The sequence below is a fragment of the Nannobrachium achirus genome, assembly GCF_963921795.1.
Source record: "Nannobrachium achirus genome assembly, chromosome: 24".
NCBI classification, from domain to species: domain Eukaryota; kingdom Metazoa; phylum Chordata; class Actinopteri; order Myctophiformes; family Myctophidae; genus Nannobrachium; species Nannobrachium achirus.
In genome coordinates this window covers 7,256,221-7,270,696 of record NC_137831.1, presented here as the reverse complement: position 1 = coordinate 7,270,696, position 14,476 = coordinate 7,256,221, and the positions used below count along the sequence as shown (strand labels likewise).

At 42.3% G+C, this 14,476-nt stretch overlaps 1 protein-coding gene across 1 annotated transcript in view; it reads left to right on the top strand.

Annotated features, from left to right (window-relative positions):
* Positions 1–14,033: 14,033 nt before the first annotated feature.
* LOC308279930 (protein NLRC3-like) overlaps positions 14,034–14,476 on the top strand; it is a gene marked incomplete at both ends in the record, with an annotated part of 51,858 nt that continues 51,415 nt past the window's right edge. Inside the window, one exon of the mRNA XM_080720151.1 lies at positions 14,034–14,087. Within this exon, the coding sequence (XP_080576277.1) occupies positions 14,034–14,087 (54 nt within the window). The remainder of the gene's footprint in view (positions 14,088–14,476) is intronic.

The following is a 14,476-nucleotide window of genomic DNA, read 5'->3' as shown; positions in this document are numbered from 1 at the left end:
CCACCGGCTGTCTGTCAGTCAAGTCACACTTTTCCCCCACTCATATCTCCGCCACCGTTGCCCCGATCCATGCCAAACTTTGCACACACACACTCCTTGGCTGCCAAACCACAACCTCCTTTCTCACATGGCCCTGTTGTAGCACCACCATGAGGCATATTCTTGCAAAACACATTTTTTGACACTGCTCCTACATATTTTGCCCTAAAATCACGCAAACTGGTGTATACAGTACATGTGATCTGACAGTCACTTAGCTCCCGATTAGGGAGTCTTACTGGTTCTTTAAGAGGTAGCTTCATTCCACGCTGTGAGCTTGTAGATCGGACATTTTTCTTTTATTTCTGAATGAAATCACTGTTTTTACAAAATGAAGTGTGTGTGTGTGTGTGTGTGTGTGTGTGTGTGTGTGTGTGTGTGTGTGTGTGTGTGTGTGTGTGTGTGTGTGTGTGTGTGTGTGTGTTTATTCACTCATTTACATATACTGTGACTTAAGATGATAGTAACCATGAGTGTAAAACATACAGTAACATAATGGCAAAACACCAGCTTAGTCTGGGGTGAACCCTGCCTACCTGTGATGTCCACATAGGATTCTAGAAATATGTTAAAGCTATACTGTGTAAGTTGCTCAACTTGTGGTCAGTAGCTCTATAGCAAACCTCGGTCACGTCCGCGTCTTTCGTCCGTTTTTCGGTTCTCACACCCCCGCGTCTGCCTCCACCTCGCCGAGATCTATCTTTTGAGGGGTCCCTGGTTCCTGTGCGTTCAGCCATTCCGGAGATACACTCCTTCACCCATGCTTTATGTATACTCTATGGCTTCACCGTGCACCCGAGTATAGAGACACACAGGAGACTACAAATATGGCGACCCCACTCCAAGATGAGACCCCACCCTCGCTGTGATTGGCCTGTAGTGTGATGACGTAATTTTTCCGCGAAAACCGGGGCCCGGTCAGGATCATAGAAAACATATAAAGAGAAGGCTTTAGAAGCTGAAAATAACGGAGTGGGGGTTCTTAAACTTTAGCGATTTAACAGTTAGGACCATTTTAAGATTTGTAAAAGTTACATGGTATAACTTTAAAGCTTTCAGCACTTCCTCTCTGAATGCATTGGACATTTTTAAGTGCCATACAGAGTGCCCTCTCCCCAGTAGCACTATATTCACCACCATGAGGTAAACCTGGTGGTGTGGGTGGGCCCATGACGACTAGTCCCCCATCATGGCTGCAGGAGGCTGCCGGGTCCTCAGTCTTTTAAGGCCCAACTATTATTACAGGGGTCCAACCTATGTTCCCCAGGTTCTATGTTCCCCAGGTTCCATTGTTCTCCACCTCACAGCATTAGTTTAGTGAGGTTATGGTTATGGTTAGGGTTAGGGTTAGGGTTAGGGGTAGGGTTAGGTGGTAAGAAAGTGGGGAACATAGAACCTGGGGAACATAGAACCTGGGGAACATAGAACCTGGAGAACATATAACCTGGGGAACATAGGTACGGTCCCTTATTACACACTGCCAGAGCATTGCTTCTCTGTCAGGGTGTAGCTTAGCCTTTGCCTATAGGCTAACCCACAAGGCAGTGGGGCAGTATTTACCCATAGTTGGACCAGGCTTGTGTGTGTGTGTGTGTGTGTGTGTGTGTGTGTGTGTGTGTGTGTGTGTGTGTGTGTGTGTGTGTGTGTGTGTGTGTGAGTGAGTGAGTGAGTGAGTGAGTGAGTGAGTGAGTGAGTGAGTGAGTGAGTGAGTGAGTGAGTGAGTGAGTGAGTGAGTGTGTTTGCGTGCGCGCGTGTGTGTGCGTTGTACTCTGTGTGTCGATGGCCAAAGCGCAGAACCCTCCTATGCTTGTTAATGATACCCACACATACAGTAATACGACATTTCTGGACTAGTATGTGTACTGATCTCATATTGCAAATGCAGATAGGAGGTTTCCCTCCATTTCGGGATAATTCTGCAGATAGGAGCTTTTTCACATCACTAGTAAGGGTGGAATCTCCACCCAATTTCACCCCTCCCAATCGATCGCACCGAATCTACCGAATTAAATGTCTAAATGTCTTTGGGTTTGTATTATCAATAGTTTTCAAAATGAAAAGTGTCTTCCACCGTGGAAGTTGGGATAAATTAGGATTTAACCCAGGCAGGGTTTACCACAATGTTTCATGGCCACATGTTTTTGCTTCATTTCCAGCATTGAACCAAATGCTGTTGCACATCAAAGGCGCGTTTTTTTTGTGTGGATTTGCATGAACCTCTGTTCACACCAAGAAAATACACACGCCGTAAAAGCGCATAGGAAGGCAATTCTGTGCGCCTCCAGTCCGCGAGGCTGTTGTTGATTGACAGTCACTCTGTCCCTGTCATTTCACACAGACACACCTACTGTACACGCAGAGCAGCACTGCTTTCATTGGCTTCAAGAGCACAAGATTTGAATAATGTTGGTCGAGAAGAGCTTTATTTAATTTTTTCGGTCTGATGTGTGCGCTCAGCTGTATCTCGCTAAACGGGCTGCGCGCTATTCTCCATTGGAAATGAACGGGACAACACACACGCAAATATGTGCGTATGCGGGGCGTGCGCGCGTATGTGTGTTTTGGAAAGATCCAATGTATATCAATTCAGCCGGCTACACCACGCTCACGGATAGCGTGAACCACGGATACGCATTCCCTAAAAATAGGATCGGTTCTATTTTGTAGGTGCGCGTATGTGTTTTGTAAACAGACTCCCATGGTCTCCTGCACATACACCCCCTCCTTGGTGTAGCCAGTGATGGCCGGGCTACACCAGAAAATGCTCACGTACACATGTGCTGTCTGTGCGTGTGCGAAAAGCCCCTGGCTACACCAAGGAGGGAGTATATGTGCGGGAGACCAGAGAGTCTGTGTACAAAACGCATACTCGTGCGTAAAAAATAGAACCGATCCCATTGGAATGCGTATCCGTGTTTCGCGCTATCCGTGAGCCTGGTGTAGGCGGCTGAATTGATATATATTGGATCTTTCCTAAATGCGCATACGTGCGCACGCCCTGCGTACATGTATACTCACAAGCGTAAAAATGCTTGGTGTAGCCCGGCCGTAAGTCTTCACACCAGCCCAAACATTTTCCAACAATACGCTACAGGATTAGTTTTAAGCATGTGTGAATGTGTGTGTGAATGCACCCTTAAATACTTTTTTTTTTTAAATAGTGAAAATAGCAGATCTACAAGCTCGCGTCACACCTTAACAGGGGCGTCACAAGGGGCGGAAAAGTGGGACTGAGTTACTAGGGACCCAGGTGGAGGGGCCTTAATTATTTTATACTTTAACTATTGAGAAATAGCAGATATACTGTACAAGGTCACAGCCGCGCTGCGAGCTTGTAGATACTAGATCTGCTATTTTTGAAAAGTCATGAAAATGTGTGAAAATCTTATATTTTTTAAGCAAACATTTATAACTCAAATTTTGCTTCTGGGGAGTCCCTGGAACGAAATATTTTTAGATGGGGGTCCGTGGCCAAATACACATGAAAACTTTGAGCACTTCTGAGGGGACTGAGTTACTATAGGGCCCAAGTTGGAGGGGCCTTCATTATTTTATACTTTAGCTATTGAAAAATAGCAGATATACAAGCTCACAGCGCGGCACCAAGTGCCGCGCTGCAAGCTTGTAGATCTGCTATTTTTGAGAAGTTGTTAAAATGTTTGCAAATCTTTGAAAATACAGTATGTATTTTGCCTATTTAAGCGAACATTTGTAAATCAAATTTTACTTCTGGGGGGTCCCTGGAACTAAATATTTTGAGATGGGGGTCCGTGGCCAAATAAATATCATTTTGGGGTTCCTTTGAGTGAAAAGGTTTGAGCACCACTGACATAGAAACATAGGTTTAAAAAAAAAAAACTTAGAAGGATTTGAAATATTCAATGACTTAAAAGTAGATCTACAGGCTCGCAGCGCGGCACTCGGTGCCACCCTGTGAACTTGTAGATCTGCTATTTTTGAGAAGTTGTTAAAATGTTTGCAAATCTTTGAATATACAGTATGTATTTTGCCTATTTAAGCGACCAAGTTTGAGGTGCCTTAATTATTTTATACTTTAGCTATTGAAAAATAGCAGATCTAAAGCTCACAGCGCGGCACAGAGTACCCCGCTGCGACCTTGTAGATCTGTTATTTTTATACTTTAGCTATTGAAAAATAGCAGATCTACAAGCTCACAGCGCGGCACAGAGTACCGCGCTGCGACCTTGTAGATCTGTTATTTTTGGGAAGTTGTGAAAATGTGTGCAAATTAAAATTTTTAAGCGAACATTTGTAACTAAAAGTTTGCTTCTGGGGGGTCCCTGGAACTAAATATTTTGAGATGGGGGTCCGTGACCAAATAAGTAACATTTTGGGGGTCCTTCATGTGAAAAGGTTTGAGCACCACTGACAGAAACATTGTTTAAAAAAAAAACCTTAGAAGGATTTGAAATATTCAAAGACTTGCTCCCAAAAGCATTTTTTTTAAATAGTGACAATAGCAGATCTCCAAGCTCACAGCACGTCACACCTTAATGCATTGTGAGCGTATTAATCTACAGTAATATAAAATATCTAAATATTGTTGTCTGCGGAAACCTTGTATCTCCTTTTTTCATCTGTTTTTCCATAAATGAAAAAAAAAATAGTATCTACACAAAATCATTGAAAAATTGTGTGTGTGTGTGTGTGTGTGTGTGTGTGTGTGTGTGTGTGTGTGTGTGTGTGTGTGTGTGTGTGTGTGTGTGTGTGTGTGTGTGTGTGCGTGCGCGCGCGCGCGCACATTTGTGCTGGGGCGTCACAAGGGGGGGGGGGGGAGTGGGACTGAGTTACTAGGGCCCATGTTAAGGGGCATTCATTATTTTATACTTTAGCTATTAAAAAATAGCAGATCTACAAGCTCACAATGCGGCACAGAGTACCTCGCTGCGAGCTTGTAGATCTGTTATTTTTGGAAAGTTGTGAAAATGTGTGCAAATTAATTTTTTTAAGCGAACATTTGTAACTCAAATTTTGCTTCTGGGGGGTCCCTGGAACTAAATATTTTGAGATGGGGGTCCGTGGCCAAATAAATAACATTTTGGGGGTCCTTTGAGTGAAAAGGTTTGAGCACCACTGACATAGAAACATAGGTTTAAAAAAAAAACCTTAGAAGGATTTGAAATATTCTAGGACTTGCTCAAATTGTTTTTGATTAAAAAAGAAAATAGCAGATCTACAAGCTCGCAGCGCGGAACTTGGTGCCATGCAGTGAGCTTGTAGATCTGCTATTGTTCAATAGTTTATTTTATTTTATTTTTTTAACAAATGTTACAGGAAATCACAGATCTATAAACGTAATGTGCTTTCCTTCGCCCAAAAGCATTTTTTAAATAGTGAAAATAGCAGATCTACAAGCTCACAACACGTCACACCTCATGAATGAAATACAAGTATCTTACACAAAATCATTGAAAATTGTGTGTGTGTGTGTGTGTGTGTGTGTGTGTGTGTGTGTGTGTGTGTGTGTGTGTGTGTGTGTGTGTGTGTGTGTGTGTGTGTGTGTGTGTGTGTGTGTGTGCGCGTGTGCGTGTGTGTGCGTGTGTGTGTGTGTGCAGGGGCGTCACAAGGGCGGGCCTTCATTATTTTATACTTTAGCTATTGAAAAATAGCAGATCTACAAGCTCACAGTGCGGCACAGAGTACCGCGCTGCGAGCTTGTAGATCTGTTATTTTTGGAAAGTTGTGAAAATGTGTGCAAATAAAAAATTTTAAGCAAACATTTGTAACTCAAATTTTGCTTCTGGGGCGTCCCTGGAACTAAATATTTTGAGATGGGGGTCCGTGGCCAAATAAATACAATTTTGGGGGTCCTTCATGTGAAAAGGTTTGAGCACCACTGACAGATACATTAAAAAAAAAAAAAAAAAAAAAAAAAGCCTTAGAAGGATTTGAAATATTCAAAGACTTGCTCAAATTTTTTTGATTAAAAAAGAAAATAGCAGATCTACAAGCTCGCAGCGCGGAACCTGGTGCCGTGCTGTGAGCTTGTAGATCTGCTATTTTTCAAAAGTTTATTTTATTTTTTATTTTTTTTAACAAATGTTACAGGAAATCACAGATCTACAAACGCAGTGTGCTTCCCTGCCCCCAAAAGCATTTTTTTAAATAGTGAAAATAGCAGATCTACAAGCTCGCAACGCGTCACGTCACACCTTAAGGCATTGTGAGCTTATAAATCTACAGTAATATAAAATATCTAAATAGTGTTGCTGTCTGCAGAAACCTCATATCTCCTTTTTTCATCTGTTTTTTTCCATAAATGAAATACAAGTATCTTGCACGAATTGGAAATAGACGATCTACAAGCTCACAACCTGTGTGTGTGTGTGTGTGTGTGTGTGTGTGTGTGTGTGTGTGTGTGTGTGTGTGGACTGAGTTACTAGGGCCCAAGTTGGAGGGGCCTTCATTATTTTATACTTTAGCTATTGAAAAATAGCAGATCTACAAGCTTGCAGCGCGGCACTCGTTGCCGTGTTGTGAGCTGGTAAATCTGCAATTTTTCAATTTGTTAAAGCACAAAATAATGCGTATGAATGAAGAACATTCATGGGGGGCCCGCAGTGAATCCTTGTACCCAGGGCCCAGAATTTGGTGCGACACCCCTGTGTGTGCGTGCGTGTGTGCGTGCGTGTGTGTGTGTTTTACAAGATTTTCTTTTTTTCCCACAAATGTTCTTGGAAATAACAAATCTACAAGCGCACTATGAGTCTGTGTGTGTGCTTTCCCGTCCCAGAAAGTAGTGAAAATGGCTGATCTACAAGCTCACAACGCCTCGCATCGCGAGGCGTTGTGAGCTTGTAGATCGGCTATTTTCACTATTTTAAACAGTTTAAAAATAATAATAATAAAATGGACATACAAGGTTTCCACGTGACAACAACCTTATAATACATCATATTATATTTGTATATTATTATGAAGTTAGATTGTAATCTGGTGTTGTGTTGTGTGTTGTTGTCTCATCAGATGTGTGTGAACTCACACTGGATCCAAACACAGCACACAACCACCTCGCTCTGTCTGACAACAACAGGAAGGTGACACGGCTGTGGGAGAACCAGGGACGTCCAGACCATCAGGACAGATTTACCTACCGGTACCAGGTTCTGTGTAGAGAGAGTCTGACTGGACACAGTTACTGGGAGGTAGAGTGGAGTGGATGGGTTTCTATAGCAGTGACACACAGAGGGATCAACAGGAAAGGAGGTGGTGATGACTGTTTGTTAGGATCCAATGCATTGTCATGGAGTCTGGACTGTTATGATGATGACAACGATTACCATGTCCATCACAATGGGGAGACGACTAAACTCTCTGTCCGTCCCTCTGACTCTGTCCTCCGTCTCCGTCGCTCCAACAGATTAGCAGTGTATGTAGACTGTCCCGCTGGCACTCTGTCCTTCTACAGAGTGTCATCTGACACACTGAAACACATGCATACCTTTCAGTGCACGTTCACTGGACCCCTCTATGCTGGGTTCGGGTGCAGTGTTGGTTCCTCAGTGTATCTGTGTCAGATCTAGAGGTTCAGTACAGTGGCGGTTGGTACCTATATTGCGCCCTGGGCGAGGTAGTATAGCGCCGCCCTATGGCCGCGCGAGGCGCGGCCGGAAAAATCTTTTTTTTTTTTTTTTTTTTTTTTTATAAAAAAAAAAATATGATTTTTTTTTAAGTTAAAAGCGGTTGGGTTCTACACGGCGGCAGAACCATTTTGGGCTTAATATAATAGGGTTTATAAAAGCATGATCTGACTGTCTTCCCTCATTCACACTACAGATATATAGTTGAACGTTTTGCTTGGTAATTCAATGTAATCTCAATGGAAACCAGCTTTAAAGATGCAGGACACACAAAGAACAAAGCTTTGAAAGCTTTAAAGCTGGTTTCCATTGAGATTACATTGAATTACCAAGCAAAACGTTCAACTATATATCTGTAGTGTGAATGAGGCATTATGCTGCATTCACACTACAGATATATAGTTGAACGTTTTGCTTGCTTGGTCAATGTTATCTCAATGGAAACCAGCTTTAAAGATACAGGACACACACCAAACGAAGGTTTGGAAGCTTTAAAGCTGGTTTCCATTGAGATAACATTGACCAAGCAAGCTAAACGTTCAACTATATATCTGCAGTGTGAATGCAGCTTTAGTCTTCTTACCTCGGGCTGGGACTTGGTTCTTTCACAGTCACGCACAGTGAGACAAGACTTTAATAGAGTTCCTTTATCCTGGCTGATAGAGCCTGAGGTCTGTGTTTTGTAGAGTAAAGTCGGGAACAAAAATGATCCTCTCCATGTGATGTTTCAGGGCAAGCAGCAGACTGACTCCCAGTGCCATACAGTATATTATGTTGTAAACCTAAGGTTACCTTTGTAGAGTTATAGGGAGTATTTCGTGACGTCCTGTGTTATTCCTCTGAGCTGGAACTGGGCTTCAATGTGTTGAAACCACGGCCGTGGGTTATGCTGCCAAAAGTCCGGCAACTTGACGATAGCGGCGTAGATGTTGGCATTAACGTTAGCCATATCGTTAGCACCGACGTTCGGTGCGGGCGCTGCGGGAACGTTAACGCCGGCGACGTTGTCTTCGTTGTCGGACATGTCGTATTCACTCACGGTGTCACCAGTGTAGAGTTAGGGAACAGCGAGACAGTAGACGTAGGTGCAGTCGAGGTAGTTTACTTAACTCCACTAAACGTGTATCACGTACATAAACGGTGTGCATCAAGCTAGCAGCACAACAACAACAACACATCACCCGGAAACGGAAGCCCCAAGACTAACTAACCCCCCAGCCCTTAAAGGCACAGTACTCATGTGTCTCTCACAGTCTGTATAGTGGGTCACCACACCTTTATCTTACCACCAGGGGGTGTTGTTGTATTCGGTCTGGTCTAAACAGACAAGGAGTGTTTGCAGGGCCGTCACCCCTACTTTTTTTTTTTTTTTCTTTTTCTTCTTCATGCGCCCCCGCAAAGTGGCGCCCTGGGCAATCGCCCCGCTAGCACCCCATCACAGTGAGGTCAGAGTGACACTTCTTCCATCAGAAGAGCGTCTATCTTCAGTCAGAGACTCTTCTCCAGCATTTACTGTAAACCATGCAGCAGTCATATCTGCCATGTGTTTGCTCAGATGGAATGTAAATAACCTACGATTTTATCCATTTATGGTGCTTTATCAAAGCCATGTCTTTGGTCACATGTAATCAGGGGCGTCACAAGGGGGGGGGGGGGAGTGGGACTGAGTTACCAGGGCCCGAGGTGGAGGGGGTCTTAATTATTTGATACTTTCGCTATTGAAAAATAGTAGATCTAAAATCTCACAGCGCGGCACCGAGTGCCGCGCTGCGAGCTTGTAGATCTGCTATTTTTGAAAAGTCGTGAAAATGTGTGCAAATCTTTGAATATATGTGTTTTTATTAAGCGACCATTTGTAACTCAAATTCAGCTTATGGGATACATAGCGTTTTCAAAAAAACATAGAAGGATTTGAAATATTCAAAGACTTGCACAAATGATCACGATTTTTCAAAAAATAGCAGATCTACAAGCTCGCAGCGCGGCACTCGGTGCCGCGCTGTGAGCTTGTATATCTGCTATTTTTCAATAGTTAAAGCACAAAATAACGCGTGATAATGCGTTCCTGCAGTCTAAATGGGTTAAACCCCCTCCTCCCCCTGTGAAGAACATTCATGGGGGGGCCCGCATGCAGTGAGTCCTTGTACCCAGGGCCCAGAATTTGGTGCGACACCCCTGCATGTAATGTAATGAAGCTATGCTTATCAAAGCCATGTCTTTGGTCAGATGTAATGTAAATAATATGATTTTATCCATTAATGGTGCTTTATCAAAGCCATCTGTTTGGTCAAATGTAATGTAATGAAGCTATAAGATGTCATTGATGTATTGTCTGATGGACAGTGAGATGGTTGTACAATGCTGTGCTCATTAACTCTTATGTAATGCTTTGTGCAGTCCTATAGTAACCTGTGTATCATTATAGTGACATGATTTCTAATAAACACATGAGAAAGACTCCTTGTTTGGCTGAGTGGAATCCTTCACTGGTGGAAAAAGTAGGCCTACTCACATTTCTAACTTGAGTAAAAGTGTCAATAGGCCGACTGTATTGTAGAAATACTCTGTTACAAAAATGTCCGAAATTCAAAATGTACTTGAGTAAAAGTATGAAAGTGTTGACATCAAAATGTAGGCTACTTAAAGTATGAAAAGTAAAGATACATGTTTGAAAATGGCAGATCTACAAGCTCACAACGCGTCGCAATGCGGCACGTTGTGAGCTTGTAGATTTGCCATTTTCAAATAGCCATGGTATAAAATAGGGCTACAGTGATTTATGTATGTTTTCTAATATTAATAATTTATATCTGTAAAGTAACTAGTAACTAAAGTTTTCAAATAAATGTAGTGGAGTTAAATGTACAATATTTAGATCTGAGATGTAGTGGAGTAGAAGTAAAAATATTGGAAATTGGAAAGTAAACTACAAATACCTAAAAAATGTACTTAAGTAAATATACTTAGTTACTTTACACCACTGGTATCTTTATTAGTGAATGTAATAATACTAATATTACACACGATGCTTCATAAATGAATAATAACCACACAATGATTTTATATAAGTGAAAGTAATATTTATAGGCTATAATAATAATAATGATAGTAATAATTACTACACACCACTAGATTGAGCTCAGTGGAGCAACTACTTAAGTACATGTGGTCTAATAGTGCTGAAAAGTAACTAAATTAATTAAAATACTAAAGTAGCCTACTGCACTTAAATCAGCACTATGAAGTTTTAGCCTGGTTAATAAACTAGTCCGCACAACACCACCCCCTGGCGGTAAAATGAAGTGTGTGATAGAGGCTGGCACCAGGCAAATGTAGTTTGGGGTATCAGTGGCCACTTTGGACACAAACAACATGGCAGCCAAACGTCTTGGACTTCATTACCCAAGAGTCTCTACATATACAGTATGGAAGGATGATTGTTATTGCTTAAACACGTACATTTATAGTTTTGTGGGACATAATATGCTATATAGTTGTTAAAAAGTTGCATAGTGCTGCTTTAAGTGCTATTTATCTGGACCTTTTAGTGTTGTTGTTCTGGCGCCCCCTGGTGTTCAATCTGCTTTTGATTGATTGATTGAAGAATTTATTAGAAGTTTGCAATAGAAAAAAGTACAGTTTCATGACAGTACAAATCACTGGTACAAGGTCAACTAAAAGGAGATCCTAGAAAGCCGAGGCTTATTTCCACAGGAACCACACTTTAAGTATCTCATATAACATTGAAAGACAGACGGATAGAACATAGTACTTTATCTAGGATAATATCAGTTTCAAAAGCATAACATCAAATACAAAGGCAGAAAAAAGAATAATAAAAAAAGGGGGGGGGGGGCATGGGGGCTTAGTCTATTTACAAGTCACGGGTAGCAGCTGTCTGAAGGTGACTTTTCATACCAATTTTGAAGGAGGCTAGGGATTTGCTCTCCTTTAGGGCTTGAGGAAGGGCGTTCCACATGTTGATGGTGTAGCAGGAGAACGAGTTAGAGCCTTGTTTAGTGTTAAATCTACGTTGATGATGATTAGTGGAGCTGCCTCTGGTGTTGTGGTCGTGAACATCCTTGACCTTTAAGAAGTAGTTTGTCAGGTACATGGGAATCTTGGAGGTGTAGTGTATCTTGTACACCAGGCCCATTGCAAGATGCTGTACTCTGTCAGCTACTTTGAGCCATCCCACGCTTTCGTGGTGATGATCGGTAAGGTGGGTCAGAGGAGGGAGACCAAGCACAACCCTAATTAGTTTGTTTTGGGCTGTTTGAAGCTTTAACTTTAAGGCGGCTGGGGCGTCGCGATACCAGACAAGGACTCCGTAATCAATGAGGGGCCCAATAAGAGCTCCTCCTAGTGTCTTTCGGGATTTAGTATTGATCAGCGGGGCAACCCTTTGCAAGAAGCGAATTCGTTGGTTGACTTTATTGATAACCTTGGTGGTCATTTTTTCACTGGATAGGTTAGCCTCCAGGATGCAACCCAGGTAGCAGATGTAGTTTTTTCTTTCTATCACAGTGTCACCTACTTTAATTGTGAAGTTCTCAACTAGGCTAAGTTTCTGACTAGATCCAAAGAGGATACATTCAGTTTTGCCTAGGTGAATTGAGAGTCTGTTGTCGTTGAGCCAGGTGCAGATCTTGTTAAGTTCACAGTTAAGGGCCTTTTCAACCTGCAATAAGTCTCTGCCGGAGACTAGGAGAGCCGAGTCATCCGCGAACAGAAACAGATTGCAGTCACAAGCAGATGACATGTCGTTTACGTATATTAAGAACAACAGTGGTCCTAGTATACTCCCTTGAGGTACTCCACAGTTTACTGGGAGGGGGGGGGGACAGGGTTCTGTTGACTTCCACCATCTGTTCCCTCCCCACCAAGTAAGAGTGCATCCATCTCACTGCTGTGCTATCAAGACCAATAGCTTTGAGTTTTTCGATCAGAATAGAATGATCGACGGTGTCAAATGCCTTCTGGAGGTCCAGCATGACCATGCCGCAAAATTTGCCATTGTGAATTTCACGTTTGATGTAATCATTCAAATAGATGAGGCATGTATCTGTGGAATGGGACGCTCTGAAGCCAGACTGGAACTCGTAGATCAGTTTATTCTCTTCAAGATATTTAGCCACCTGTTCATAGACAATTTTTTCCATTACCTTAGAGATGGAACTAAGGATTGAGATTGGCCTGTAGTTGCCAGGGTCAAGTTTACTGCCTTTTTTGTGCAGGGGGGTTACCTTAGCTAATTTGAAGTCCTGGGGGACATAACCCTGCTTGATAGATAGATTAATAATATGGGTAATGATTGGGGCAATGGTGGCAGCTGAGTCTATGAGAAATTTGGGGGCAATTTTATCATGGCCAGCGGCCTTGAATTGAGGTAGGGTGCGAAGTTTTTTAAACACTTCATCAGTTGTCACCGTGGTAAGTTTAAAATTGTCTTTGCATACCCCAAGGTTCCTGTAGAATTTCAAGATGTGCCTAACACCAAACAGCCCAGATGGAGTGGGCAGTTTATTGACCAGATTTTTGGCCATGGAGGTGAAATAGATGTTGAGATTTTTGGCTACATCGAGACTGTCAGTGAGGAGGGTTATGGGAGTTTGGATGGATATGTTGCTGGCTATGGATCTAAGTTTAGCACCACAGCCTAGCTGGGTTTTAAATAGCTTCCATAGGTCTCGTGGTTTGTGGATGTTTTCCTCAACTTTCTCATCCAAGTAGTGTTTTTTGGCAGAAAGGATTAAGGAGGTTGTCCGATTTCTCAGTTTATTAGCCTCTAAACTGACTATTTCTAATTTGGCTTCAAGGTGTTTATTGGGGCCTTTTTTGAGTTTGTGATTATATTTGCGTTTCTCAGAGTATTTTTTGTCTCTGAGTTTCATTGATTCACAGATTTCCGAATTCCACCATGGCTGTGAGCGGGCTTTAACCCTGACCCTACGCAAAGGAGCCAGTTCGTCTAGGGTAGTGTTGAAAATGGATTTAAAGCCCAGCCAGGCTTCATCGACCTGAGTGCTAGCTAGTACTGGGGACCAGTCAGATTTCTCCAGTTTGTGATTAAAGGCTTCGCTAGAGTAGGTTTTGAGGTTTCTAGCTTCAACTGTTTTGTGGCCGTCAGCTTTGGACTTATGTATTTTACGGGTGCAGTAAATTATATCATGGTCGCTTAGGCCACCACATTCAATAGTCCCACTCGCGGAGACTTTAGATTTGTCTGTGGTTACAATGAGATCTATGGTGGTTTGAGAGCCACAAAACATGTCTAGATGTCTTTAGTCTCTCGATTACTAAAATAAAAGTCTGGGTTTCCGAGGCTACTCGATTACAGACTTCTGCATTGTTGCAAATAAGGGAAAAGAGCGACAGAACGTTTCCCTGACGATGGCTAGCCAGAAATATCATATTGTGACGGGAGTCACGGGACTGTTGGGCAAGGTAAGGCAAGCAGGACAGCAGCCATATTACTTCCTTCACATGTCTTAAGTATTTGGCCACTGACTCTGATCACAAAATAGGTGCAAATATGTTGGCTTTAAAACATATATTCAAAGATTTTCACAAAACTTCACGGTTTTTCAAAAATAGCAGATCTGAGCTTTTAGATCTGCTATTTTTTAAGTTGTTTTCAAAGTGTAAAATAATGACTAAAGTGGTTAAACAGTTTTAATGGATTATTGTTACGGCCCGGCCTAGGGGAGCCTAGCCACAACAAAAAGAATGGACTCCCTCCTTCCTACATCCCTCCGACATCAACACCAGTTTAATAAGAACAAACTACAGTGGTTTATTCACAAAAGGTTAAACATGGGTAAAATAACCTCAGG